This window comes from Amblyomma mixtum, chromosome 4 (assembly GCF_055824585.1).
Source record: "Amblyomma mixtum isolate Tamu chromosome 4, ASM5582458v1, whole genome shotgun sequence".
NCBI classification, from domain to species: Eukaryota; Metazoa; Arthropoda; class Arachnida; order Ixodida; family Ixodidae; genus Amblyomma; species Amblyomma mixtum.
The window spans coordinates 90,392,511-90,420,003 of NC_143015.1; the positions used below are offsets into that span (position 1 = coordinate 90,392,511).

General features: G+C 47.0%; 2 protein-coding genes across 3 annotated transcripts in view; one reads left to right on the forward strand and one right to left on the reverse strand.

The window, feature by feature from the left end:
• Nucleotides 1-478: 478 nt before the first annotated feature.
• LOC149347393 (intraflagellar transport protein 27 homolog) lies at nucleotides 479-1,846 on the reverse strand. Of its 2 annotated transcripts, XM_089587048.1 has the most exons (7): nucleotides 1,782-1,846; nucleotides 1,596-1,675; nucleotides 1,452-1,511; nucleotides 1,253-1,312; nucleotides 905-1,022; nucleotides 674-783; nucleotides 479-605 (listed from the first exon to the last, which is right to left on the reverse strand). In XM_089587048.1, the coding sequence occupies exons 1-7, from the start codon at nucleotides 1,816-1,818 to the stop codon at nucleotides 507-509; spliced, it is 564 nt and encodes a 187-aa protein (XP_089443174.1). In that variant the 5' UTR covers nucleotides 1,819-1,846; the 3' UTR covers nucleotides 479-506. The 2 variants fall into 2 exon arrangements, with proteins under 2 accessions (XP_089443174.1, XP_089443175.1); XM_089587049.1 differs by lacking the exon at nucleotides 1,452-1,511.
• A 195-nt stretch (nucleotides 1,847-2,041) lies between these two features.
• Nucleotides 2,042-27,493, forward strand: part of LOC149347394 (lymphoid-specific helicase-like) — a 40,726-nt gene continuing 15,274 nt past the window's right edge. Inside the window, exons 1-9 of the mRNA XM_089587047.1 lie at nucleotides 2,042-2,377; nucleotides 5,729-5,944; nucleotides 7,786-7,885; nucleotides 10,288-10,340; nucleotides 11,544-11,672; nucleotides 14,252-14,482; nucleotides 19,908-20,182; nucleotides 22,488-22,629; nucleotides 23,541-23,666. Of these exons, the coding sequence (XP_089443173.1) occupies nucleotides 2,273-2,377; nucleotides 5,729-5,944; nucleotides 7,786-7,885; nucleotides 10,288-10,340; nucleotides 11,544-11,672; nucleotides 14,252-14,482; nucleotides 19,908-20,182; nucleotides 22,488-22,629; nucleotides 23,541-23,666 (1,377 nt within the window). The 5' untranslated portion in view covers nucleotides 2,042-2,272. The remainder of the gene's footprint in view (nucleotides 2,378-5,728; nucleotides 5,945-7,785; nucleotides 7,886-10,287; nucleotides 10,341-11,543; nucleotides 11,673-14,251; nucleotides 14,483-19,907; nucleotides 20,183-22,487; nucleotides 22,630-23,540; nucleotides 23,667-27,493) is intronic.

Genomic DNA, 27,493 nt, shown 5'->3' on the forward strand with positions numbered 1-27,493 from the left:
AAATACTAACAGCCACCTTGCATCAATATATGAAACCAACAATTTGGCTACAGTGTTCATGTAACTGATGATGTCACAGGTTGTGTTAGAGTACAGAAGATACAGCCTCACTGACAGCAGTATTCTCGTGAAAAAAAGTGTATCTGGACACGCATAAAATGGCATAGGCTATGCAAACTCCACCCTCTGGAAACAATTGTGAAGTGTGTAGTCATATTTAATGTCTCTTCAAGGTCACTTGCAGTACATTTTGCACTGATAAACAACTTTATCTTTCAGGCTTTTTAGTCTGCACTACATAAATTGATAGCGAGTTGTTTATACAGTCACTGCAAATTATACTGCTTTGTCTTCTTCTGGTGTGAATATTGCTTCTGGCCTGTTTTGCGTCCTCATAGAAATAAGGCCAGTTGTATGTTGAACAGGTAGCCCTTACATTTTTATTTTCCTTGACATCCTGATGAGGAGCCCACTCAACGAGAGATTATCGGTGACGTTCACTTCTTTCACAAGTCGTCCTCTGGCAGTTCGCTCTTCTCGTTGTGGGTCTTGTGCCATTGGCTTGCGAGGTAGAAGAAAGGCTCCTGGACACCCTCGGCTTCCTTCTGCAAGTTGGGGGACACGCTTAAATGCATGGTTTGAATGAAAGCCAATCGCAGTCTAAGTGCCTTACCGCAGACGACTCCAGGTAGTGAAAGCCAATGCGCTCCGCCATCTCTTGGGCTTCCTTCTGAGAGACTCGGCGGCGTTCTTTGAGGTCTCCTTTTGTCCCCACCAGGACACCTGATAATGGCAGTTACAGATATAACTGCATTAGTTTGCATCACTGCATATCTTATTATTTCAGGCAGATACCTAAATTTTATGCCCTAACAAAGACGCGATGAAGACAGACGCTCCTCACCTATTTTGGGGCCACAGGTGCTGTTCTTTGAAAGCCTCGCAGCCCAGGTTGAGACATGTTGAAATGAAGGCTCGTTGCATGCGTCGAACATAATTATGGCCAACGGTGCATCAGCCCACTGTAACCATGCAGTTACATAGAAAATGGTGAAAGCAGCTTTTGACCGGTGAAGTATAATGGATACTTTAAGCATAGCGCGTACCGTGCTCCGCTACTGCGCATGCGCAGCCTGAGGGCGCCAGATGACGCCGCGTTGGAGACCAATCAGCGCGTGCGAAGTGGTGGGACACGGTAAGCGGTGCGGTACGCTCTACGCTACAAGTATATAATTTTTGCCACGGTACTCACTAACTCCTGGACGAAATCTAAATAGATTTCTTTCCCTGAGCAGTCGTAGAGGTACAGCTCCTGTGGAAGTAAAGGAATTTAGGATTCTGTGAAACTGTATATCACACCCACTAGCGGCTTTGAAGCTCTAAATGCCAGTGCTGTGCTGGAACTCTTAAAATTTAAATCTAGGGAGCCGCTGTGTGATTTTGCTACTTACAACAGCGTCCTTGGTATCCGGGATGTTGACTTTGCCGACTGACAGCGTGACTCCTGTCGTCTTGTGTGAAAGAACAGTGACAAACGAAAGGCCGTCAGTGAGAAGACCTTATTAATATGCCATTGTTTTTTACCTGCTACTTACCATGGAATAATTTTTAGGAAAATAGCTACGGTCATGCAGGAACACTTGAATCAGTGCCGTTTTGCCGATAGCTGCGTCTCCTGAAGAAATAAGAAAGACACTCGTTAGCTGCTGTTTTAAGTTTAACAGTATTTCATCTTTGTCAGATTTCTCCGCAAGAAAAATGCAAGGAGTCGAAAAGATTACCAATGACGGCGCACTTTACACGCAAAATGTTGCTCATCGCTACGAAACGCGCGTCGTCTGCTGTTTGGCAGCCAGTTGTTATGGCAACGCCGACGGCACATTATAAAATATTCTGCCGAAATCTTTGTGTGCGCAATGAACGCAATAATTGGGGTGGTTAAAATACATTTATTTTTATGTGTGTGGAATAAAGAAGTCATTAACTCACGATATCTTTGACAAGTTGGTAATCTTCAATTTGCTGCGGAACGGCTGCCATCCCGGAGTATTTTCGCGGGCTTTTCTCGTTTTGTCGTCTGCGTGCCGTGCTCGGCCGATTGATTCATGCAAAGCGCTGTTTTTCGACCGATCTCCTCGCTAATCGGCAACAGTTAGCAGCTGACTACTCGGCATTAGTTAGTAGCCTGCCAGTCATTGGCAGACGCCCTGTGTCTCGTGCAACGCGCACTTCGCCGCTCGTGCCTTGGCAGGCTTGGACGCGCGGACCAGCCATGGCGACCACCATCGACGCTCCCGCTGCAGAGTCCGTGCTCACCGAAAGAATGGTTGAGGAAGAACAGAAACTGTCCGAAGAGGCCGAGAAAAGAGAAGAGCAGGTACGGTGACCACTCTTTGAACGCGGCACGCCGCCGATGCGTGGTAGCGCACATCGAACGCTGGGGCATGTCCGAACGTGTCCTCAAAGTTGAAGCGCGAAAAGATAAAACGCGGAATCGGCACTGCAGAGCGGGATCTGACGAACGTAGAAGCGGGTCTCTCACTACCATGAAAACATGTGCACTATGTTATCTACGTTCATGTCTTGCTCTGTTTCCGTCTGTGATTCATTGTTTTTGCCTCTTTGTTTTCTGTGTGTTCGATCTGCAGCCATCCATGCGTAGTTTCCCGCGTTCTATTGAAGCCGTCCACTGCCATTGGGAGATCATCGATCGTTTATGGGCCATTATCTGTGTGTCTCGTATACACTTCAGTTTCGTTTAGAGAGTCTGCGTTTCGCGAGCCGTAAGTCTATTGCACCAGCTTTGCCCACTTGACGGGCGTTATTTTAAAGCCTCACACCGACGCAGACGACATCGCATTCGGTTTGCGAGACAACGAGTTTACGTAGCATTCATTCTGCGGAAGACGCTGTGCGTGCCTGTCATTTTGATCGCTTTTACTGTTGCGTAATCGCTGGATGTGCGAGAAAACGGGCGAAAACAAATACAAAGAAAGCATCTTGTCTGGAACCCGTTCTCTCAATTGCCGCGCATTCGTAGAAATGTTGCGCAACACTTTACGATGTGTGGCGGAGCGTAAGTTGCAGCGATGTGTAGGGGGAAAACAAAATGCTTCGCCGTAGTAATTTATTTAGCCGATTCCCATTTTATACATGGTGTGCTGCCCATGTTTTTTTTTTTCTTCTAAATAGCTTAGTACACTCTTCTCCAATGGTGCACTCTTGTTTTTAATGGCACAGTAGTCACACTTGTTTGATAGTGTGTCAAGCAGTGCCTGCTTGTCAAGCGACGTCAAAAGCAAAAGAACCCTTCTCCGTCCAACTCCCAGCTGAGCTGTTGTGGTTATATCATCACGCTACCCAGTCAAATGCTGACAGTACAACAGAAGAAACAAATTACTTAAGCCATTAAGATCGCTAAAAAAGAAGTGCATGTTGAAAAACATGTATGTAAGGCAGGCTGACTACAACATAACACTGAAAACAAAAGAAAATCCTTAAATTATAAAGTTTGTCATTTGCTTGTTTTATTGTATGAGTTGTTCAGTGTTTTACGTACAGAATTCTTTAGCAACTGTATAGAGTGGGACAATTTCTTTCTCTCTTTTTTTTTTGTGATATTATCGCAACTACTCTTCTAAGTGCGATGATGACGTGGCTGTGATAGCCTTCGAGCTGTATGGAGAAAGGCTGTGTTTTGCTTTAGGTGCGGTTTTCAGTATTATCGTAACTTAAGTGACTGTGGCTGGTGCATACATGCTTCATGATACACTATCAAGTAAGTACTGTGCATTACTGTCCCTTAATATCTTTTTTTGACTGCATAAAAATGGGTGGCTTGAAGATAAACTTCACTCCTGTGTACCTGCATTTTCTGTCCCTATCCTTTGGGCTAAAACTGTTTAGTTCTGCTACTGTCAACATGGGGAAAAATTCCCATGGAGCTGATTTAATCATCTTGTATTGACAGATTACCATGTCCGATTGATGAAGAACCTCATTTTGTGGAAAAAAACTTTGGCTTTCATAAGCTAGAAAGGCCCATAGTAAATGCAACTGGCTGTCTTCAGACACATCGCGATGACATTGGGACAGTTATCTTGTGCACGTGTTCCTGAAGCTGGTCTACACGACCATTCACTTTTAAATAGTGATTATGGTATCTGTTTTGGCCTTGATGTCATAAATTTGAATGGGGGAGGGGGGAATATTCTATTTTTAATGCAATTTTCTCACTAGTAAATGCGTCTTTTGCTCCTAGACAAACATGCACATAACCTGTAAGAGCAGAATAATCCATGCTAGCTGCAGACAAACAGAGAGGTTTTGGTTGGTTTATGGGGTTTAACGTCACAAAGCGTCTCAGGCTATGAGGGACGCCGTAGTGAAGGGCTCCGGAAATTTCGACCACCTGGGGTTCCTTAACGTGCACTGACATCGCACAGTACACGGGCCTCTAGAATTTCGCCTCCATTGAAATTCGACCGCCATGACCGGTATTGAAGCTGCCCGTTTCGGATCAGCAGCCGAGCGCCATAACCACTGAAGCCACCGTGGCGGCTAAACACAGAGGTTTTGTTGTCTTGGACAGGGATGCTGTGTTTAGCGCAGTGATGTGGCAATGTCCATAGTATTTAAGAAGGTGAGAGAGCTGGTTGAAACGTTGATAGCACTATGCTGTGTCTCATTTTCTGTGCCCTGTTTTTGCATTGTAGCCATGGATTACTACTTCCAGTAAAAAACTATAGGTATGAGTTGACATTTCTGCAGCTTTTGTACTTCTGTGTGTGTGTGCACCAGTTTCTTTGCAGCTGTTGGTCTATCAGCCACCATTATCGGACTGCCAGTTACAGTAGCAGGCGTCCCCAGTGCAGTGACGTCGGCGGCATTTGCATATATCGCATTTATTTCTGGTTTCTGATTTCAATTCTCTGTCTAGGGTGCTGTCTAGAAATTAGATTGCTCACAACCTGGTGGTCAGGTTGCGATGACGTCACATGGGGTGCCTTGATACAGCTTTCTAAAGGAAGCCGTAATCCGGGCGCCCCAATGTCACAAGGGCACGTGACCTGTCTAGATTAATCAGTGAATTTCGCCTATGATGTCAGCAGGGTTTTGGTGTGATGACAACTCTAATGCTATCGCAATAGAGCAAAAAATGTATGGAGTTGCCTAAAGTGTCTCTTAAAGAAGAAAACAAAAATTCAGAGGGGCACTTTGTTGACCTAAAGTGCAGTGAGGCGAAAGCCTTATAAGCGCAGTGTTGCTGCTGCCTGTGTCACTGATGTGTGGTCAAGATGTTAAGCTTCGCCTCTAAGAGTGGATCGAGCTGGCATGGCGGAGTGGTTAGCGTGCTCGTCTCGCACTCCAGAGACCCTGGTTCGATTCCCCAACTCTACGAATTTCCTACTCAGTTTTATTTGTTTATGTGGTTTGACTAGAAAGGTTAATTAGGCTAACTGGTTAATTGCCTAATTAACTAAACTCTGTTCCACTTACTTGGAGCATCACTATACGATCCCTTTAATTGGCTGCATGGTTACTAGCCGAAGAACAATTGGCCCCGTTTGAAATTCGCGCACTGTGACGTCACGACCGTTCCGACCAATTGAAAAGCGTGACATTTCTGTCGACAGCTGCTGCTTACAACGATGAGGCATTAAAGGCTTCCGTCTTAAAAAACTCCGTCTCGTTACGTCATCTGCGTTTCTTTTTTTCCCCCTCGCAGCGGGTTCTGAGTCAGCGGGAGCAAAAGGCCCTGGCGCGCGACACCTGCCTGGAGCAGCTGAAGAAGCTGCTGCGCGCGAGCAACATGTACTCGCAGTTCCTCATCAAGCGCATCGAGAAGCAGAATGCCGAGCAGGCCGCCAGGGAACAGAAGCAGCAGCAGCTGCACAGCACAGGCCGCAAGAAGGCACAGGACGCTGCGTCACCCGAGCCACAGGTTTGGTTCTGCCCTTGTCCTTGCACGTTTTCCAGTCGTTGGTTCAGGTTTTTAGCGTGAAAGCACCACTTAAGGGGGGAAGCTGGAGAACCCGAGGTATGTGTGAAGCCTTAACCTTTGATACTTTCACGGAACACTAGTGATGGAGGCTTTGCGCAGCTGCCCCGTCAACGCACGGAATTGCCCCCCTCCCCCCGCCCCGCTCATGGCTGCCTATAGCAGCTGATGATAAGATCTTGCATGCTTTGAGGCGGTGTTGCCTCAAGTGGTTTCGCACGTCCTGTTCGGTCTAACTGTGTCAAAGCCCTAACTTTTTTTGTTTTATTTGCAGAGAACCCTAGTTGAAAGAGTGCGTTGTGTGCATGCAAAAGCGATGTCCCACACTCGCAGGGGGACCAGTTACTGAATGTGTGACAAAAAGTTCGAGAAATTGGCGGGTGAATTATGATCCACGAACCGGGATGTGAAATTACGTATTTCATTTCATTTCATCTTATTACCTTAAAGACCCCTCGCGGGGTATTACATAAGGGGTGGGATAAGCAGAAAAGGTACAAGACAATGCAATTTGTGATCATGTACAAAAAATGTTGTTTAGATTGCTAGCAAATGATGAAGGACAGGTGATGTCGACGATATGCTGGGGAAGGCCGTTCCAATCTTTAGCTGCACGTGGGAAGAAGGAGGCTGAAAAAGTAACACTGAAGCACCAATTGATTCCATTTTACACAGGTAAGAAAAATTTTGTCAGTGATATAGAAAATCTGGATGATTGAGCTATTTTTTGATATATGAAAGAGCGAATTATAAAGTGATTTGCTGAGAAAGAAACACTTTGCTTGGCGGAATTAGTAACAAAAAAAAAACAAAAAACAAAAAAACTACTTCCGTCAAGCAAAGTGCTGGAGTATGATAAATTAGTATCCAAGGCACACGGACTTATTATTCATCCACTTCCTGGTCTGCTGATGTCGCACACCATGCTTGTAGAGTTAGAAACGGGGCCCGTAAATTTGATGTTTCTACTCCAAGCATAATGTGTTGGGCCTTGTTTGGTGCCCGTGCAGTTGTGTCCTGCAAGGGAACAAACAGGCATCGTTTGTGTGCGGATCTAAACACTGGTTGATCATCTCGGGACTTGGGTATAAACAGCATCGAGCACTGCTATTCTGGCTGGCTTGGTATTGCGGATAGCCCAGGAAAATGAGGTTGCATGAATCATCCATGTTCGTGTAGGGCTGTCACTTTTTCCGAATGTAGGTGCATACTTCAACCTTGCTGTCACATAGCTGTCTTACCGCTCATTCTTCCAGGCTGCTCCCTAAACCTCAGTCCAAGCTCATTTCGCACAGAATCGCGTGTATTGGTTTGATGTTATTTTCCACCTCATAATGACCCGCATGGAAATGAAGACTCTGATTCCGGCCGGAAAAGCACTTTTCCAGCCGCATTTCTAGCTGGAGTAACTGGAAAGAACGCCTTCTGACTGGAGGTAAACATATCAGCTGGGTCTAGCTGGAAGCGAAAAGCGAACGTGCAGATTGCATTTTCCAGTTGAGAGCAGAACATGTTCGAGTAGCGATCGAATGGTCTCTTCCATAATCTAGCTGAAAGTGGAATTTTTTGACATCTGGCGATTTACTACGAAGTTACGGTTTTCATGTTGATGGGTTCTGTGCTGTGGTTGTCATGTGGCCTTTTCTTGTGGAGCCTTTCCGAATGGCCGTCTCATCTTGTGCGCCCATTGCCTGGTAACAGGGAACAGGTCTTCTTCCGCGTCCACTTTCTGCGGGCACCGGGAGCCCGTTGCGCTAATATCAGACCTTCCTTTTGCCGCGCAGGCAAGCCGGGCCTCAAGCAGGGTGGCGTCAAAGAAGCAGGACAGCACAGAGTCCCCAAAGCCGTCCAGTCGGAAGAGGAAAGCATCGTCCCTGTCATCACGTACGTTGCACAAAGCTAGCAGGTTGAGATGTGCAGATGAAGGTAGGGTTGGGGCACACACACCACAAAGCGCACCAGGAGTCAAAATTTTATGCAGTGTGCAGCTGTAGTGAAACAAAAAAAAAAAATTTTGTCGCCATCTTTGCATGCAGTCTAAAATATACATCATCATCAGCCTGACTGCGCCCACTGCAGGGCAAAGGCCTCTCCCATGTCTCTCCAATTAACCCTGGCCTTCGCCAGCTGCGGCCACCATATCCCCGCACACTTCTTAGCCTCATCCACTCACCTAGCTTTCTAGTAAGGGAGTAATTACTCATTGACATCCACCTGAGTGCAGCCATATGGCTACAAAGGAAAGCTATACAGCTTTCTCAGAAACTTCGCAGTTAAGGAAAAATTCGTCCTGGTTACAAATCTACTCCACCTTGGGGTATTCTGCTAAACATTTGACCAACACTGTTCTCACTTCGAGTTATTGATCAATTCGCTCTCGCCCTACCATAAGCTTGCCGTCCCGGTTAGCTCAGTTGGTAGAGCGACTGCTCCGGTGAAGCGGTGGTCCCGGGTTTGAACCCCAGACCAGGACGAATTTTTCTTTAACCACGTAGTTTCTGCGAAAGCTGTATAGCTTTCCTGTGTAGCCGTATGGCTGCACTTGGGTGGATGTCAATGAGTAATTACTCCCTTATTACAAATCTACTCCACCTTGGGGGATTCCCCTAAACATTTGACCAACGTAACTTTCTGCTGCCCCCTGCTACGCTTGCCTCCTCTTGGAATCCACTCCGTTACCCTTGAGGACCAGCGGTTGTCTTGCCTCCGCGTTACATGCCCTGCCCAAGCCCATTTCTTCCTCTTGATTTCAACTAGGATGTGTTAAACACGGGTTTGTTCCCTCACCCATTCTTCTCTTGCTGTCACCAAGTGTAGTGAAAGGCAGTGGTGACACCAGCGTAACGAATTGGCTGCGCTTGTCTGTGTACCAGAGCACAGGTCTTGAATTGTTTCAGCCTCAGGGAACCCCCAGTGGCTTTCAAAAGACGCTTAGGAGCTCCGTGTCTCTTGGCTTCCGTTCCTTCTTGCCTGACATACATATAATAAAAAAAAGGGTGTGCAAAAAAAATTCCCAAACTCAATGAATAATGGCTGGCTGTGTATTGAAACATGCTGCTGTACGCAACTGCTGTATTACTTGTGAAGAACTCACTTTTTTTTTTTTTTTTTTCAGAAAAGTTGATATCAAGTTGGGGGTAAGGTTCATAAAGCAGGGAAAAGAAGTTTCCACAGTTTTTTTTTTTTGCGAGAGTTGAAATTACATTATATGTCTCCGTCCTTCCATATATCATGAACAGATGTGTGCAGTCAGCCACATTTGTGTTGCTGTTGTTTAGCTTTGTTCGCTTTGAAAGGTGTTTGCTGTATCTCAGGTTCACGGTGAGATCTGGCGGTTTCTGTGATAGTCAGTGGCGCTGGCCAATTTCGGAGAGATAAAGCAAACATGCTGAACACCAACCCTGAAGGTCAGGTGTGCGTTTTTTACGCGATATTAAAAAAAAAACTCGCAGGATGATTCGTGTAATGCGAATGTGTAAGCGTGAGGTGTGGTGTGAGAGGGATTAGACATTTTCGCTGCCAGCCTTGAGCTCTCCAGATCACTGGGGGTTCTGGAGCTCCTGCTTCTTTCATAGCATTTCAGTCTAGAGTATGTTTTGTAGCGTTCTGGTTTAAACTGCTGCACTCTGCACTTGTCGGCTTTCTAGTGTGGTAAAAGTATTCTAAAAGTATGGGGGCGAGTTCATTATGTGAATGGGTTCACTACACGAGTAAATATGTTAGTTGGATTGATCAGTAATGCTCAAAGCGATGTGTAATAGCCATGAAAATGGGAGCAAAAAATGGCCCACTATTGCAAACTTAGTGCAGGGTGTGAAGGTCAACAGACAGTTCATTTGAATCTTCAGCCCAGCCCTCACGTAATACCCCTTTGTTGGGTAATTTGAGGTATTGATAAGGAAATAAAATGGACAGAGACACACCACTTTGTGTTCTGTTGCCCCTAGTTCTGGACTTGTGCTTGCAATGAGACACTGTTATTTATTGGCCCAGGTCAGTGCCACATTAACAAAGTATGGTTCTGTGGCACTGCATGACACTTTGGTGATACAGACTTGAGCAGCTCGACCTATTGGATAGCAATTGGTGTGGAATAATTGAGAACATATGCCTGAACATATAAATCTGTAGTTTATATATATTCTATAGTGCTGTGTATCAGACAGATGCACCCTTTTGAGTGACAAACAAAAACTCAGAGTGAAAGTCTTGCATGATGGCCTTGTGCATACTACAGGAAGCTTCGTCAACTTTTCCTGACTGGTGTTTTTCTGCTCTCCATCCAGCGAGGAGCTCCAAGTCGTCTATGCGAGACCCAACGTCGGTGCCATCTTCTCAGGTTAGTCGGTGCGAACTGGCATCTTGCTTCTTTTTATCTAGTAACAACAGGTGGGGCGTAGAAAATATTCATTTGAAACTGATATATGTCCTTATATATATGCTTTATGATGTGATATATGTGTTTCGGTGGTGTGTGGAGCACGGCGTGTGTGGAGGATTTAGTCACAACTGCTAGTGGCCACTGGGCAACATCCTGTGTCATGGTCCGGCAATGTTGTATATTGGCTGGATTCAGCAGTATAGGATGTGCTTGTGGCCCTTCAAGTGTAAGCAAATGTGTTGGCTATGCTGGGCAGTGTATGCCTTGCTGGGAAGTGAATCACGCAGCAGTAGTCACGCAAAACATATTCCGCGCTGTTGTTCCGACCAGTGCTCAACAAAAGGGACAAAAAGGCCTATATGCTCCTCTTTGACTGGAACTCCGCGACAATTCGAATGCACTTTTGGCTCTCTTCTCTAGTTCAAACTATCGATAGTCAACTGCGCCTGTACGGAGTCCTTCTCCTTCGTTAGTTAATGTCGGCTCCACAGTATTTCCCTTGCAGTTGGTGCAGCTTCCAGAAGCTCTGTGAACGCTGAGCGTTAAGAATGCCTTTTGGGGACATGTCAAAGAGACGACCAGTTTTTTACTGCGCTAACACCTAATTGTTGTATTTTCGCACTGTTTGTTGTTCCCACTGTTTTCGCAGTTTTTTTTTTCCTTTCGCTCTTGTATAATGTAGCATATAACCACTGCTACCCAGGCCCTATTGGGGCTGATAGTACCAACAAACAAATAAATAAATAAATAATGACCATTCCATGCATTCAGCTGTTGTGGATTTGCCTGAAGCCTGTTTTTTGGCAGGCGACAGCTCAGATAGTAAGAGGCTGCTCGGGAAGAACAACCCGTATCGCAACCCAACCCAAGTCCCCACCGGTGGCAGCACCTGCCATACACGGGCAGTGATGAATTGCTTCACTACGGCGCCAGGAGTGGTATGAAGACTCCCGGGGATCTATGAATGTAGAGAATGACCAGTTCCGCATATACGGACACTAACCCGTTATCGTTGTCCGAACAACTGCCATCCGTGAACACTGGATCTGAACACTGGAACTGAAGGAAAAACCGAACTGCTAGCGCAGCTAGTTCGCGTTTGGCCTAACTGCGCAAATCAGTTAACCTTTTTTTCCTTTCTCCTTTCCCGTCCTAAAACAGGAAGAGGTGCATTCACAGCCCAGTCCGGTGAACAGCCCCCACGCTGTGGATCTCCCGGAGGGGCAGCCGGCCTTGTTCACGGGTGGCGTGATGAGGCCCTACCAGATCGAGGGCTACAAGTGGCTCAAGGTGAGCGGCCGCACCAGGGAGAGACACAGCGTCCCAACTGCGGACGGGATGATTTATCGTGACTCTGCTATGTCGTTTCTCTCACTCGAGCTTCCCAAGAAAGCCCGCGCAGTGTTGTGTCAGGGTTGTCCCCTTGTTCTTGTTCTACTGCTTTTTCACCGTGTGGATAACACAGGTAGCCTGCTGTCCTACCCATGCATCTCTGTGTGGAGTGTGCATTAAGTGTGGCCATGCACACTGGTTGCCAATGGTTTTTGGAGAGTAACCTTGGTTAGACATAACTTCACCAGCGAAAGAACGAGACACGAGGAGAAGAAGAACACAGGACAACGCTGGACTAGCAACTGAAGTTTAATCGAGAAACGGCCAACCTAGGTCACCAGAAGACACATGCGTATCAGACACACTAAAAAAACAAACAAATGCATAAGTGGCAGATGACCGAGGAGTGGATACATGCTCCAACACTGGCAAGCAACAAAAGACAGATATTTTGCCCACCAATTTTGCTCGCGCACACTTCTGCTTAGGAAATTAACTTCCTTGCTAGTGAGATGCAAGGACGGTGCACTAACACATGTTAGTGCACCGGTTAAAAAAAATTTTGTACTCGTGGCACATTATGCTGGGTGTTTAATGGTGGTGCGCTCTGATTCGCTCACTTGAGTGAACACTTTCTATGCTGTTTATTCCATGGTGCGTGCAAAGATGGTGAGAAATCATTTGTTTTCCCCGCTTGTGTTTCGTAAACGTTGACAGTGGGTGTAAACCGTGCACAAGGCTTGAAAAAGCATGATACGCACTGTTCGCTCTGGGTTGCTCATCACTGCTGGCCAGCCTGGAGCTGTGAAATGAGTTCTGCTCGAACAAAAAATTGTAGACGGGACAGACCCTGAAATTTCTTAGATGTAGGAGGGAAACACTTAAGAGAAAATCGAAGTTGGCCTGCATTAGTAGATTACTATGTTGTAATGACCAAGCGGTTACTCTCACTGACATGCAGCTTTCGCGAGAAAGAAAAGGCCAAAAACAATGTATCGCAGCTATAGCTGCCGCTGCGGGCTGTTTTCACAAGCGAACAGCAAGGATGACGTCAAGACTGACTGTACACGGATCTCTGGGGCTAGGCCATGCTGCCATCTACTTTGAAATGGGGATTGTGTGTTTTTTTTCATCATTAACATCACGAGTTTGAATTGAATGGCAGAGTAAAAAAAAATTGTTTTATTTCTAAATCCAGTTTTCTCACTGACAGATGCGTCTTTGGCGCCGAACGGGCTTCAACTTGGCCGCAAAGAGGCAAATGGTTGAATCTTTGCCGAGAACGAAAATTATATAGGAGTTCTCCTCAATGTCCCGTTAAGGGGGGAAGAGGGTCTTAGAAATAAATTTTTATTTATGAAGCCACAACTGTGAAATCTTCAGGGAACATGCATTTTTGCGTGCTGATTCCAAATATGTACTAATTTTATTTTTGTGTACAACAAGTCCTTGTGCACTTATGCCATATGTTAGGTAACTTTTGCCGACAGTTTGAAGGAAATTCTACCACAGGGAACTTGTCAGAATGCACGCCATTGGTTTCTCTTGATAGCAAGCTATGCATAAGGGTAAAATTATCATCCTGCCTGTCTGCTATAGAAAGCGAGGTATAGGATTTTGAAATCATCACTTTCTTTCCGTCTGTGAAGTGTCAAATTCAAAACCCTGTAACTCAACTTCTATGATAGGCTGGATAATAATTTTGCCCTTATTGCGTACTTTGATGTCAAGACAAGCAATGGCATGCAACCTAGCAAGTTTCATGGAGCAAAATGTATTGAAAGTTCTTGGCAGAAAGTTACATAACATATTATATAAGTGCACACGGAGTTGTTTCACATAAAATTAAATTACATACTTGGAATCAGCATGTAAAAATACATGTTTCTTGAAGATTCCATTATTGTGACTTCATTACCAAAAATTTTTTTGCTGAAATGTTTAGGGGAATCCCCCAAGGTGGAGTAGATTTGTAATAAGGGAGTAATTACTCACTGACATCCACCCGAGCGCAGCCATACGGCTACAAAGGAAAGCTGTACAGCTTTCTCAGAAACTTCGTTGTTAAAGAAAAATTCGTCCTGGTCCGGGGTTCGTACCTGGCACCACCGCTACACCGGAGCAGTCGCTCTACCAGTTGAGCTAACTGCGTATGGCTGCGCTCGGGTGGATATCAATGAGTAATTACTCCCTTATTACAAATATACTCCACCTTGGGGGATTCCCCTAAAACATTTGGTCAACACTGTTCCCACTTCGAGTTACTGATCAATTCGCTCTCGCCATGCCATAAGCTTGCCGTCCCGGTTAGGTGTAGCGGTGGTCCTGGGTTCGAACCTCGGACCAGGACGAATCTTTCTTTAACTGCGAAGTTTCTGAGAAAGCTGTATAGCTTTCCTTTGTAGCCGTATGGCTGAGCTTGGGTGGATGTCAATGAGTAATTACTCCCTTAATAAAAATTTTTTTCTCTGAGACCAGCTTCCTCCATTTGAATACGCTTTGTGCATGGAACACACGCACAATCTGTGTGTGTCCAGGTGCTGTACGAGAACGGGGTGAATGGCATCCTGGCGGACGAGATGGGGCTGGGCAAGACGATCCAGGTGATCGCCCTGGTGGCCGCCCTGGTGGACCGGGGTCTGCCGGGCCCCTTCCTGGTGGTGGCCCCCCTCTCCACCCTGCCCAACTGGGTGGGGGAGCTGCAGCGCTTCACCCCCTCCCTCAAGGTGGTGCTCTACCACGGGCCCCAGGAGGAACGCCACTCGATGGTACGCGTCACTCTCTCTCCCAAAATTCAGAGGGGCGCTTTGTTGACCTAAAGTGCGGTGAGGCGAAAGCCTAGTGTTGCTGCTTGCGTCACTGATGTGTGGTTGAGATGTTAAGCCTCGCCTCGAAGAGTGGAACGCGACAGCGTCTTGCAACGCTGCCGGGGAGTCCATAGAACGCCATCGCCCATTCTGCTCTATGCCTCCCTCGTCGGTAAACTGGTTGTTGAGGAAAGGAAATCTATCTGTCTTGCATATCTCGGTGGACACCTGAACCTTGCCATAAGGAAAGGGAGGAGGATGGAAGTGAGCGAAGACACCGTATTCACTAGACGCGCCTTTGTTCATTGCAAACCATCGAGCTGGCATGGCTGAGTGGTTAGCGTACTCGTCTCGCACTCCGGAGACCCTGGTTTGATTCCCCAAGTTGACCAATTTCCTACTCAGCTTTATTTATCCGGTCTGACTTAATTAGGCTAATTGGGTGATTAAGCAATGAACTAAACTCAGTCCCACTTACTTGGAGCAGCACTGTACGATCCCTGTAATTGGTTGCATGGTTACTAGCCAAACTACAATTGGCCCCGTTTGAAATTCGCGCACTGTGACGTCACGACCGTTTCGACCAACTGAAAAGCGTGACATTTCTGTCGACAACTCCTGCTTACAACGATGAGGCATTAAAGGCTTGCGCCCTAATATCTCTCTCTCTCTCTGTCCTGTGTTGCACAATTTGTTAAGTGGCGACATGCAGAGCAAGATGAAAGACAAGTGTTTAAATGTGCAGATTTTGTATGAAGCTGGGGTTCTTCAAGAGTACCTCTATGTAGCCTTGATCAGGGGTTCTCAAACTGGGTTCCCTCAACTGCTTTTTGGATTCTCCGAGTGCCTAAGTTCATGCATCCAAACCTCCACTTTTTGTTATCACCCACTTTGGTTTGGAACTAATCGCTGTGATGGGATGTTTTCTCTATGCAGCTTGTCATGCGAATAAAAAAAAAGGGCTGTAATAATCTTCCATTCAACCACACCAAGCTTGGTCGTGCCGTATATTTTTGCGGTCACATTTCGCAGCAGTCATGTTAACGTGAATTCACAGCTCTGGCCTGGAGTGCAAGGTTTCTTTTTTTTCCAATTGGTGGGTTAAAAAAAAGTATCATTTTGTGTGAAGAAGAGCGGGGAAATGTGAGGCGTCCTGTTATATCCAACTGCAGTCCCTTTGAGTGTCAAGAGACAGTGGATTCTCATTAATTAGAATTCATTTAATTAAAACTTCTGGTTTATCCAAACTGATACTTAGGTCCCGCCATCGTTGAGTGTATTAAAAAGGCTCCACTTAATTTGCGTCCCTCAAAATTCAAACAAATGTCTGGCTCCCTTTGAGTTCGGATTGTCAAGAGTCAATTGTAATTGGCATTTCTATGGGAAGGGGATAAATGTGGCATGGATCCTTCTACTGAGCAAGACTATATATACAGTAGAACCCCGTTCATACGTTTTTCACCGGACCGGGGAAAAAAAACGTAACAGCCGGGAAAACGCAACAGTGAGGAAAGCACCGAAAATTAATGAAAACAGTGCAGCTTTGACTTGAAACAATTTATTTCCGCAAATTGACCCTAGGACTTTAAAAAATCGAGAATGGTGGATTGCAGTTTCTTTCGCTCGCTGGAAAGAACAACGCGTTTCTCAATAGCAAAGGCCGCATTGCTGTCAGCGTCGCTTTGCGGTGCGGCCACACCGCACGCACGCAGCAGTGCTGTGCAGTTCACGCGCTCACTGCAGTCCACGCTGAAGCGACGTTGTGCACAGCGTCAAGCACTGAAATGTTCGTAGGCTGCTCGCGCGCTGCTCCGCGTAAGCCGCCCTGGCTGCCTGTCGACTGCGTTTAGTACGTCCAGCTTTTCCTCAAGGGAAAGCCCCTTCCGCTTACTCAACGCTATCACGCCATCAAAGCACAATAAAGATGTTGTTGCGACTGAGAAGGATGAAAAGGAAATTGCACCAGCCCTGCCGACTGGCTCCAGCCGAGCCACCACCGCTGTCACTTGCAGATAGAGGAAAGTTAAAAGATAAAAAGAAAGAGTGAAAGAAAAGACGCGCTGATAAGCGACTGCAGCTGTGCTCCTCCACCTCCCACGATAAAGATCGCGGCGTTCGGCGTGCACCACCGGCGTGCACCAAGGAGAGTTAAAAGATAAAAAGAAAGAGTGAAAGAAAAGACGCGCTGATAAGCGACCCCAGCCGCGGCGCGCCTCCTCCTCACCACCTCCCACGATAAAGATCGCGGCGTTCGGCGTGCGAGGCAGATAGCCATCTAGTGGCGGCCTCTCCAACTCGCGTGCGGCTTCTTGCAGCCAGTTCCGTAGCCAAGCCTGGCCAAGACTCGTCAAAAATCAAAATGCCGGTTGGCGCGCATTGCCCGGTTGGGTTCGGGGAGCCCGGTTGCGACGTATCATGCGGGATCGTTTCCTCGGCTACGACGTAACAGCGGGGTTCCCAATACATTGGATCCTATGGAAGCTATGCCGGGACCCGAAGAAAACGACGTAACAGCCGGGAAAACGCAGCAGTGAGGAACGTAACAGCGGGGTTCTACTGTATACTGTACGCATTTCTTGAGGGGCTGTGCATATTCATGGTCTTCTTCTTGCATTCATGTTAGGCAGGAAGGGACAAAAGCCGAGAGGCGTCAGATGAATGCAAGGTGTAACAGAGTGGCTGTTGTTTGTTACACAGTAGAATGTGGATGATACGAATCTGACGGGGTCGTGACAAAGTCATATCATCCAAAATGACAGAATCCTTGTGCAGAAGCACAGGAAGTGCATTCATGTAGATCTGTTTACAGCTGACACGATTTATCTACAGCTGTGCTCCTCCGCTCCCTGCTTGCTGTGCGTACTGTTTTGCCCGGCAGTTGTAATGTTAGCCAAGCCATGTGCTGGCTACTTACTTTGCTCACTGCTTGCCTTGCGTACTGCACGACTTGTGATTGCGGCATTCGGCGATGTACGGGCAGTGCTTAGTGCTGGAGGGCACAGTCGCGGCTCACCCGAAATCATCCGAAGTGGTGCGGGAGAATGTTTGGAACACCTGAAAGTCTGCACCTAGCATGCAATGCGCTCTGACCAGGGAATTTTGCAAATTTGTGTCATCCTGAAATTTGTATCAACAATGCCAATTTGTTTTGTTGTTTCGCTGGATGGCTTGGAACTTGATTGCTTGCAACCCAGTCTCAAGCCGCATTACTGCAGTGTGAGCCTGGGCTCACATGCAAGGCTCGCATGCAACATATTGCAGCTATGGCACACTTGCATTCCGCCGTGTTTGCCATGTACACTGTACCTTGTGTATGCATTCTGGACTGACTTCTTGTCTTGGATTGTTATACCTTTTATAGTTAACATGTTAGCAGATACTCAAATAAACACTGAAAAGTAGTGTGGCACAATTATATTCATGATAAAATCATATTCTCAGAGTATTTGCGCTAAAACAAAAGTAATTTCTACAGAGTGGTACAACATCCATCGTCACTGTCGTCATTTCCAAATGAGTCTTCTTTTTGCCGTGTGACAGCACGCACTGAAATTGTCACTAAACTTGCTTGTGTGACATGGTTCTTACTTTTGCATGCTTCACCACTTCACCCCTCTCCTGTGCTTCACTGAGTAAAAACAAACCACCAGTTTGTATCTGTAGCTTTTGTTGGTTAGAGGTGCAAGCGACAGATGGCGCAAGCTGCAAGTGCACATCCGCCACCTTGCATGCTCATGTTGGCACCTTGTCAAAGTAGATTGCAGACTTGGTGCCCACGTACGTTTCTTTTCAAAGTTTTCAGTTTAGCTGGCAAATTTTTGTGCGCTGCCCAGATGTATCCTTTTAAAAAAAGGGTTATCAGAGCCCAGCTTTCTAAGGAGAATAGGGCCACACAGGTCCTTGAAAACCCTTGAGTTATAAAATCTCATTTTCAAGACCCTTGAAAATACTTGATATTTTTTGAATCCTTGAAATTTCTTGAAAAAAATCTTGCTCCGGAAATGGAAATCACTATCTACACCAAGAAAGTTTCATCAGACACATAAATAAGGAGAAAAGTACTATGTATATATTTTCTCAGCACATATATTTCTACTTAGTGGTTAAATGTTTCACAAGTTTGGTGGATGCACGTTACACGGCGGGCCACATTCAGGCTGTTGCTGTTTCCTGCTGTTCTAGTTCTGGCCACTGCTCTGTTGTGGCTTTGTGCTACACATGCGTTGGCATTTAACTTGATACGAACACTACGGTTTGCTAAACATTCGTGTGCAGTTCTCTGTGTGCGTGGATGCAGCTACTATTCCGCTATGCAAAAAAAATGCCTGGTAACTAAATTTCCAAGTGCCTGGCTCAGCAATGTCTAATACAAGGACTGAGTGGCCCTAAATGCTAAAAATCCACATCGAGCGAAATGCAAAGCGTGCATCAAATGCTTTGACTTTGCTGCATTGAGGGTGTGTGCTTTGGAAAACCACCTGAAAAAAAAAAGAGAAAAAAATGCAAATATGCTGCAGGCCTGATGAGTGGATGTTAGAAGCACTAATTGCTCCAGGGAGATTCTGCAGCAATGCAATGTACCCCCTAGAGAACATGGAGTTGTTTCAGGAACAAAAACATTGGGGACTATGACGTTTTCAAAAAGGCAAAAGCGTCACTATGGGACCTCAGGCGTCAATAGCGGACCATGTAAATTTGTCCTTCAGCTGAGTTAGAGGTCAAACCATGAAAAGGAGAAAAAGAAATTTAATCAACATCCATCATTAGCAGTCGAACCGTCGGCTGCGTGAACAGATCTCTTTTAAGCGCCGCTCAGCGAGACCACTAGGCTACTGCCGCAGCCAACACGCCTCGTGTTAAACTGCACCACACTCTCGCGCTATGCATTGGAGAGCGTCATCTTCAACTTCCATCTGCTCCGTCCCGCGGCACTGCCTCCTCATCACGTCTTCTGCATAGCACAAATCCGTGCTTTCGCTCCGATTCGAATGTAGTAAACATTCTCTGTAGTTTTTTTTTTTGTGAGCTTTGCAGTTGAATGCTTCTTGTACATAGCCGTCAAAAATTCTAAAATTTTTGTTCGTGCTGAGCCATTGCCAGAGAGCTGTCAAGGGAGGATCCAGCGTAAAGATGCAGTTCAGGGTTCAATGTTGACAGATGTGCTGACCGTTTTTGTAAAGTGCAATGAAAACACTGCTTTTGTTTTCATGCAAATGCTTGTGTGTCGCAAAAATTTGAGATTTGCTGAATGGCACAAAGTTATCCAAGGACCTAATAGGTCCTTGGAAGACCTTGCATAGTCCTGAATTTTTTCTTATGGCGCTGGTACAGACTTTGGAGAGTCAGTAACAAACTCTTCCCCTCTCCTCTGCTGCATGGTACGCAGGTGCCGCATAGGCTTCGTGGTGCCACTGTGGTGGTGACCTCGTACGAGGTGGCGATTCGTGACCGGTCACGTCTGGCGCCCATCGACTGGCTCCTCCTGGTGGTGGACGAGGCACACCGACTCAAGAACTTCAAATGCCGCCTGGTGCGTGAGCTGAGCCAGTACCGGGTGCGCAACCGCCTCCTCCTCACTGGCACCCCGCTCCAGAACAGCCTCACCGAGCTGTGGGCGCTGCTGCACTTCCTCATCCCAGAGATCTTCCACGACCTGCAGGCGTACGTCTCCTTTCTCTCTTATTTTGATGGGACAGCGTTAAGGAGCCCCTGTAGCACAAACGGCGTTGTTGTTGTCGGTGTCCATTGTCAATGTCCGTTGTCGGTGTCCGTTGTCGGTGTCCGTCGCTGCTGTCCATTGCCGGTGTCCGTTGCTGGTGTCCGTTTTCGGTCTCCGTTGTTAACTGCGAGTAAAAAACCCCGGAAATACCAGGAGAAGCGACCTAGTGACCTAGGTATGCCACCTAGGTCACGTGACCTTGTGGCGTCATCACAACCTTCCCACTGGATGGTGAGCAAACTACCCACCGTGGCAGGTGGCAGTTGAATTAATGATTGTTTATAAGAGGCTGCTCGGGAAGAGCGAAATGGGTCGCCCAGTACCCACTGGTGGCAGCACCTGTCATCGCAGGGCGGTGGTGCATTGCTTTGCCGCTGCACCATTGCGCCAGGTGTGGTGTGAGGACTCCCAGGGATCTATGAATGTTAGGTAGAGCATGACTGCGCATGTATGAGCATTAACCCACTAAAGCTATCGCGTTATACCTTTTAAGATCGAGCATACAATTTGTCATTCAGAGCTTTCAGTCTGATGAGGCATCTCTACTGCATGTTCTGTGTGAGTGGCGCCATTTCGACCGCCACTTTGGACAGATACTCTCGGCTTGTGTGCTGTGCTGACGGGCGAATTTTTCATGGCTACTTTTCCAACACCTCAACAGAGAAGAGCAATATTTTCTGCAAGGTAATCCTAATGTTACATTCGGAGAACATTGACGAGATGTTCTGGTAGTGAGACCTGTTTCTGATCAGCTAAAATTTCTGACTGGTCTGCAGGCATTATCGTTATGACGACATACCTATAATGACTTTAAACCTGAACGTGTAGCACCAGTTGTAGAAATAATGGCATTATTAGTGGAAGGATACCTCAGGTTTCTTGTCTACATGCATGACCATGGGAATGGGGCACAAGAGATCCCTGGTGAACTTGTTATTCCGGAGTAGCCAGTTTATAAGGCTACGTAATACGCCAGTGCAAAGGATGCTTGAGGATGGAAGATACTGACAATGCATTCATTCTAACACTGTGTGCATAAAGTTTAATGGGTTTTTGAAACAGCTGCCTACATTCTTAACGAAGTTTCTCCACATTTTTTTCACAGAAGTGATAAATAACCAAAACCATTCCTAGATATAGATAGCTACGACGCCTTTTCGAAGTTTGGCCAGTGCAAAGCTTTGTCGATCGTTCTGCTTACTCGCCGCTTACAGGAAAACAGCCAACGGAAGGTAAGCAGAACTGAATGATCGAGTTAATCCCTCACCGCAATGAAGTATTAATGAAGATATTGATTGTTTATGATAGGCAGCTCAGGGAAGCATTTGTGAGGACGTGGATGTTGTTGACGTCGGCACTCGTTCTTGACTGTGAGCGAAAAATTTACGTAAACGCCCTGGAGGAGTAACCTATGAGGTGGGCCACCTAGGTTACATGACCTTGTGGCGCCATTACAACCTGCCCGCCGGATTTTGACAAATCTGACCACTGTGGCAGGTTGCAGTTCAATTACTGATTGGTTGCGAGGTAGTGAGGGGCACTAAGTAATGGTAGTGGAATGACGTCACGACCCTGTAGACCAACGAGCAATTGTGTTGTACTATGTGATCATGTGACGAGTTTGAATTACCTGCGCGAGGTCATGCGATTGTGATGTCACAGATCTTTTAGACCCTCGACCAATCCCAATTTTCTCGACACGCCAACAACTACACCAGTTTCTCTGCTGAATGGGACCCTTAACACCATTCCGTTAAAAGAGTGTGGGCCACTGAACTATTAGAGATGAGTTGGTAATCTGAGTACTGTGCGATGTCAGTGCACGTTAAAGAACCCCAGGTGGTCGAAATTTCCAGAGCCCTCCACTACGGTGTCCCTCATAGCCTGAGTTGCTTTGGGACGTTGAACCCCAATAAACCATACCATAATCTGTTATCAAGTTGTGCGGCATAAGAAGGATTGTGTGCAAGGGGCAATGGTGGTGAAGACGACACTAGCTTTCAAATTTACTTTGTTGAAAAATTGTAACAGCATATGGTGTATGTATGAGTGGCAAGGAAGCGGCATTGACAGGAAAGCCAGTTAGATTTTACGAAGGAAAGAGATATTCGGTAGAGTCGTCTTCAGTGTGGCCCATAACCAGCAGTTGTGGCTGGTTAAAGACCTTTGAGAGAACCGAATCGCGCTCTCTGGACAGCTCACCTTGGCAGCCCAGGGCATGACACTGGCTTGTCTCTGCGTGCGCAGGTTCGAGTCGTGGTTTGACATGGAGTCTCTGTCGGGAGCGGACAGCGAAGGAGCTGCACGCTTTGTGGAGCGCGAAGAGTCCGACCACTTCGTGGCCAGCATGCAGGAGGTCCTGCGGCCGTTCTTGCTGCGGAGAACCAAGGTGCGTGCGTCTGTCTGTGTCTGCGCAGCCCAGGCGAGAATGTTGAGCTTTGCACCACCTGCTCACAAGGGCCGCTTGGCTATTGAGTAATTCCGTCCAGACTGGAGTGATACTGGGCCTTTCTCCGTTTTGCAAACACGCCGTGTAGCAGAAATTTGTCGCAGCATGAAAAGGGACGCATAATCGGGGCTCCGCCATAGTCTGAAAAATTTTACAGAAAAATACCGGTCCCATGTAAGGGCTGCGCCCCATAAAAACTACAAAAAATAGTGCGGCCTTTACATGAGTATATATGGTAGTTGGCGGGAATTTGCAAGAAGCCCACACTGAGTGGTAGCACGTATTTCTCACCAACTCAGTCCAGTTACATCTACCTCAGAGCAAAGGTCCTTCCCAGCAATCTGTAAATACCGTCTTGTACCAGCCAGGGTTACCCTATCCCAGTACGGATCACCTGATGGAGAATTTGTCCATGTTTGCATGGCAAAATGTACAAGCTCATGACGGCTATCTTTACCTGGAAAACGTGTATGAGTTTTGTTTGGTCCGCGAGGCAAAAAGGCAACTATTTCATATGCTGCCACCTAGGCCTTGCAGGATCAGGTGTCAGTTTATTCATGTGTGGGTAAAACCTGTTTGTTTGCGATTTTCACAGTGATGAGAAGAGGTCGGGGTGCACTTGCCAGAGGGCTGTCCGATTTTCTGGCGCTACAGCTTGAAGCCCAGCTGTTTGGATAACACCAAGCTGATCGAATGCAGCGATCATTTAAAATTGGTTCTCTCGAATAGTGGCTCTCATTTGCTGTGTCTTAGTTCCTTGACCCGAAAACGCGCTTCCTACATCCTTAGCCAGCAGTCGTGACGTGTCTTGTGTTTCAAGCACCGAACATTTCCGACTCGTTTCTCTCCAGGAGGATGTTGCGCTCGAGCTGCCAAGGAAGACTGAGCTGCTTGTGTACGCGCCGCTAAGCCCACTCCAGGAGAGGCTCTACAAGATTTGCGTGGACCGCGCACTGGAGGCGGTCACCGAACCAAAGGTAGGGATTGTGCTCTGCACGTTCCTCCCACTGCGTCGGCTGTTAAGGGCAAGTTTCCTGCTCGTACGGTGTCGGCGTTTGCGGCTTAACACGAAAGAGTGCAAGGACGAAAGGTGTGATGCTTCACAGAGCGTTGCATCACGGATCCGTGGCGTCCTTTTTGTGCTCAGCAGTGTGAGCTAACACTCGTGCCCATTTGGCGCATCGCGGGATTTGTGGCGCCCTCTGTGTGCAGTGACTCGAACTAGTGTTTGCACCGTGTGTGCATGGTGCAGTCCGAGTGGTCACACCTATATGATCGCGCCATAACTGATGTGGAATCTTCTAGAGCCAATAAACAACAACAAAAAATAAAATGGCTGACAGTGGTGATTACGTCGGTTCTGCTGTTGCTGTGTTCCATGGAAGCCCGCAGACTGCTGTCGCAGGATGTTGAGTTACACAGACGTATTAACGCATGCGAGTTTTAGAATTTTTTTATGCCATCAGCTGTCGTAATGAAAACTTTCTGTATTTACCTGCCTAATCAGCATGCTTTTTTTTCTGCATGAAATGATTTCCACTAAATTTGGAGGTGTGTTTATTACATGGGGCAAAGTTGTGCTGCAGTGATAACTTTTTATCATTTTAATGTTTAATGGTAGGAGTGCGTTTGCCTGTTAAATGAGTGTGCATGCTGTACGAGTTGATCAGCATGTTGTCACAACCTGGCGTTTATTGTTGGTGTTCTCAAATCACTCTTTTATTGTATATGAGGGGTGTCCAGAAAGTAATACCCCTTGTTTTTTTTCTTTCCCAGAAAAAGATAATGCTCTAAAATTTCACACGCTAGCAAAACGATGCATCTTGCATATGCATGCCCACTTTCACCTCTGTCACACAGATAGAGCCACTATACCAGTCCGAGAAAAGAGTGTCTGTGTTTAAGCCCATCTTTTTTTTTTTTTTTAAGAAAAGATGCAATTGCAGAATTTTGCTGGACTGTAATGTCCCAGCCTCCTTACGGTCTTAACTTGGCACAGTCTTATCTTCATCTTTTCGAGCCGCTGAAAGACGCGTTTCATGGATCCATGTTTGAGAACAATGAAAGTATCAGTAGCACCGTAAGGACTTGGCTTCATCAGAAGGAAAAACGCTGCTACAGTCAAGTCCACTTATAACAATACTGGTTATAACAATATATCGGATATAACAATGGTCGGTCATGGCACCATCAGCTTTGCCATGTGTTCTATGGTAAAATAAACTGCTTATAGCAATGCTGTCAAGGCACATTATTGGTTATAACAATTAAATCCGGTAATTGAGTGTCAACCATTACAGAAAAAGAAAAGAAATGCTACAACCACACCAGCAAAACCATGCTTGCAACACAAAAGCGTGCATGTGTGGGGCCGACCAATGGACTAAGCTGGCACAGCAACGCCACGAAAGCAAAAGAGGCAGGCGTCATCGCCTCAGGAGAGCTGCTGCTTTGCTGCATTGGCTACGCAGCCAGCGCGGTTGTTCTCTTGTCAGCTGTCACCGCACCCTTGGTTCTGCATACTTCTTGAATTTCTTATAAGAATAGCTTCCAAAAAGCCGGCTTAATTCCTGTAACATGGAGGTGCGCAACTCCCGGTGGCGCAGTGATGGCGGTGCTTTGGTCATCGGTGAACGGTGAACATTGTTCCGGTTCCCTGAAGTTCGATTTAACAAGCTTTTACAGGCATTAGAATTATCAAACCCCTCTGGGTATTTACTGTCAATAAATGCTCTGAAGTTTGTCATCCTTTCTTTTTTTCGGCACAACCCTGTTATAACAATTACAGTGGACTCTCGTTAAACGGAACCTCAAGGGACCGGGAAAATATGTTCCGTTTATCAGGAGTTTCGTTTAGAGAGAGTATAGGTTCAGCATTGCGCAATCCGCTTCCACGTGATCCCTACGCGGCTGGCGCGCGCGCGCGCAGTTGGCAGTCTCAGCGGATCTCAATTTGCGAAATCTAGGTAATAAGGAGAACGGTACACTATGAGAACAAACTTTATTAGAGAAAAATAAGCAGTGAATTTTTTTTCCAGTAGTACTAGTACTGAAATTTAAAAAAAAAATGTCAAAAGAGTGGGAATTACCACTTATTGGCTAGTGAAAAAGGATTTTATATTTGCTTGTTTGAGCTCTCGCAGCCGTTTTTTGTTAATGGCATCACCCATACTTGACAGGCTGTGCAGAAACACTTCCGAACCTTCTTCTCGTTGGAAGAAACTCTTCAGCATTTGGACTGCCGATTCCGCCTGCGCAGGTGTCACCACAGGATCAGAGTCGGCGGTCTCGTTTTCAAGCTCTTCCTCCTCGTCTTCACTTTCATCAGGGGGGCAGACATCAGCTATAATGCTGTGCACGGTATTTTCTGGGCACATTGCCACATCGCTGTCGATCTGGACATATTCACCAAGTTGAATGCCCATCGCAGCACAATTCTCTAGTAGCAAATCTTCCTCGGCTGCGTCGTGAACATCATCAGGCTCACTCTGTGTGCTGGGTTTTTCTGTGGTTGCGGCAAACCCCGCATGCCTGAAGCAGCTGGCAATGGTGGTTGCACTAACCTGCCGCCAAGCATCATCCAGGAGGTAAACGGCACGCAGTACATCTACCTTGTACTCCTTCCCCTGGTCCATGCATAAGAGCATCCTCCTAAGAAGATTTTTGCGGAAGCGCGACTTGAGCGCTTGAATCACACCCTGATCCATAGGCTGCAGCAGTGCTGTGGTGTTCGCTGGCAGGAATTCCAGCTGTATGGACTTCAAACCTGGCACAGTTCCGTGTCCAGGGCAGTTATCCACCAGGAACAAAACTTTCCGCTTGTTGCGAGAGAAGCGCGCATCCTCGCGATAAATCCACTCACTAAAAATGGCTTGCGCCATCCACGCCTTGCCATTGGCCTGGTATGAAACGGGCAAGGTTGCGACGTTTTTGAAGCAACGAGGATGCTTCGATTTGCCGATCACTAGCGGCTTCAACTTATCGCTGCCCGTCATGTTGGCACCGATAAGGACGGTCAGCCTGTCCTTGCTCAGTTTCCCTCCGGTGCATTTCTCTCCTCTAAATGATAGCGATTTTGAGGGGAGCAACTTGTAAAAGAGTGCAGTCTCATCTACATTGTAGATGTTCTCTGGATCGTATTCCTCCAGAATCTCGGGCAGCCGTCTTTCTCGCCAGTCTCCGCATGCCGTCGCGTCAGCAGCGGCAGCTTCCCCTGAAACAGCACGAAACACCAGTCCATTGCGCTCTTTAAACCGGGTCAGCCACCCCTCGCTGCACGAGAAACCCTCGATGCCGAGGTGAAGAACAAATTCTTCCGTTTTTGCACGAATTAGTGGCCCGCTGATTGGGATGTTTTCACTGCGGGCTCTGCGCAGCCAAAGCACCAGGCATTTCTCCAAGTCTTCGTGGACAGCCGCTCGCAGTCGTTTTCTTTGAGGACCAAAGCGTGACGTCTCGAACGCCTCCCGCAGCTTGTCCTTGTCCTGAAGAATTCTTGTTAGGCTGCTTTTGGGGACGGCGTACTTCGTCGCTAGCGCCGTTTTCGTGAAGTGACCATGGGCGTCCGGAGGGGGGGGGCAAGGGGGGGCGGCTGCACCCCCCTGGAAAATCACTCCCTCGAACCGTGAGTGATGGCCGCACGCCAGGGGCCGTGGTGGGCTCAGCCAAAAGGGTAAAAGCAGCTCTGCTTCCACGCTTTGGGTCACATCTGCGAAATGCCGCGTCCGGGCACGCGTCTTTATGCCGTTTTCAAACCACGCCATCGTTAGCTCTGTTGAAGGCCGACCTGTTGCAGACATACAGC

Coding starts and splice junctions, on each gene's coding strand:
- LOC149347393 (XM_089587048.1), bottom strand. CDS start 1,818: ATGAGCAACATTTTGCGTGTAAAGTGCGCCGTCATTG. Junction 1,676..1,781: donor TGTAAAGTGCGCCGTCATTG/GTAATCTTTTCG, acceptor TTATTTCTTCAG/GAGACGCAGCTATCGGCAAA. Junction 784..904: donor CACCTGTGGCCCCAAAATAG/GTGAGGAGCGTC, acceptor TGCCATTATCAG/GTGTCCTGGTGGGGACAAAA.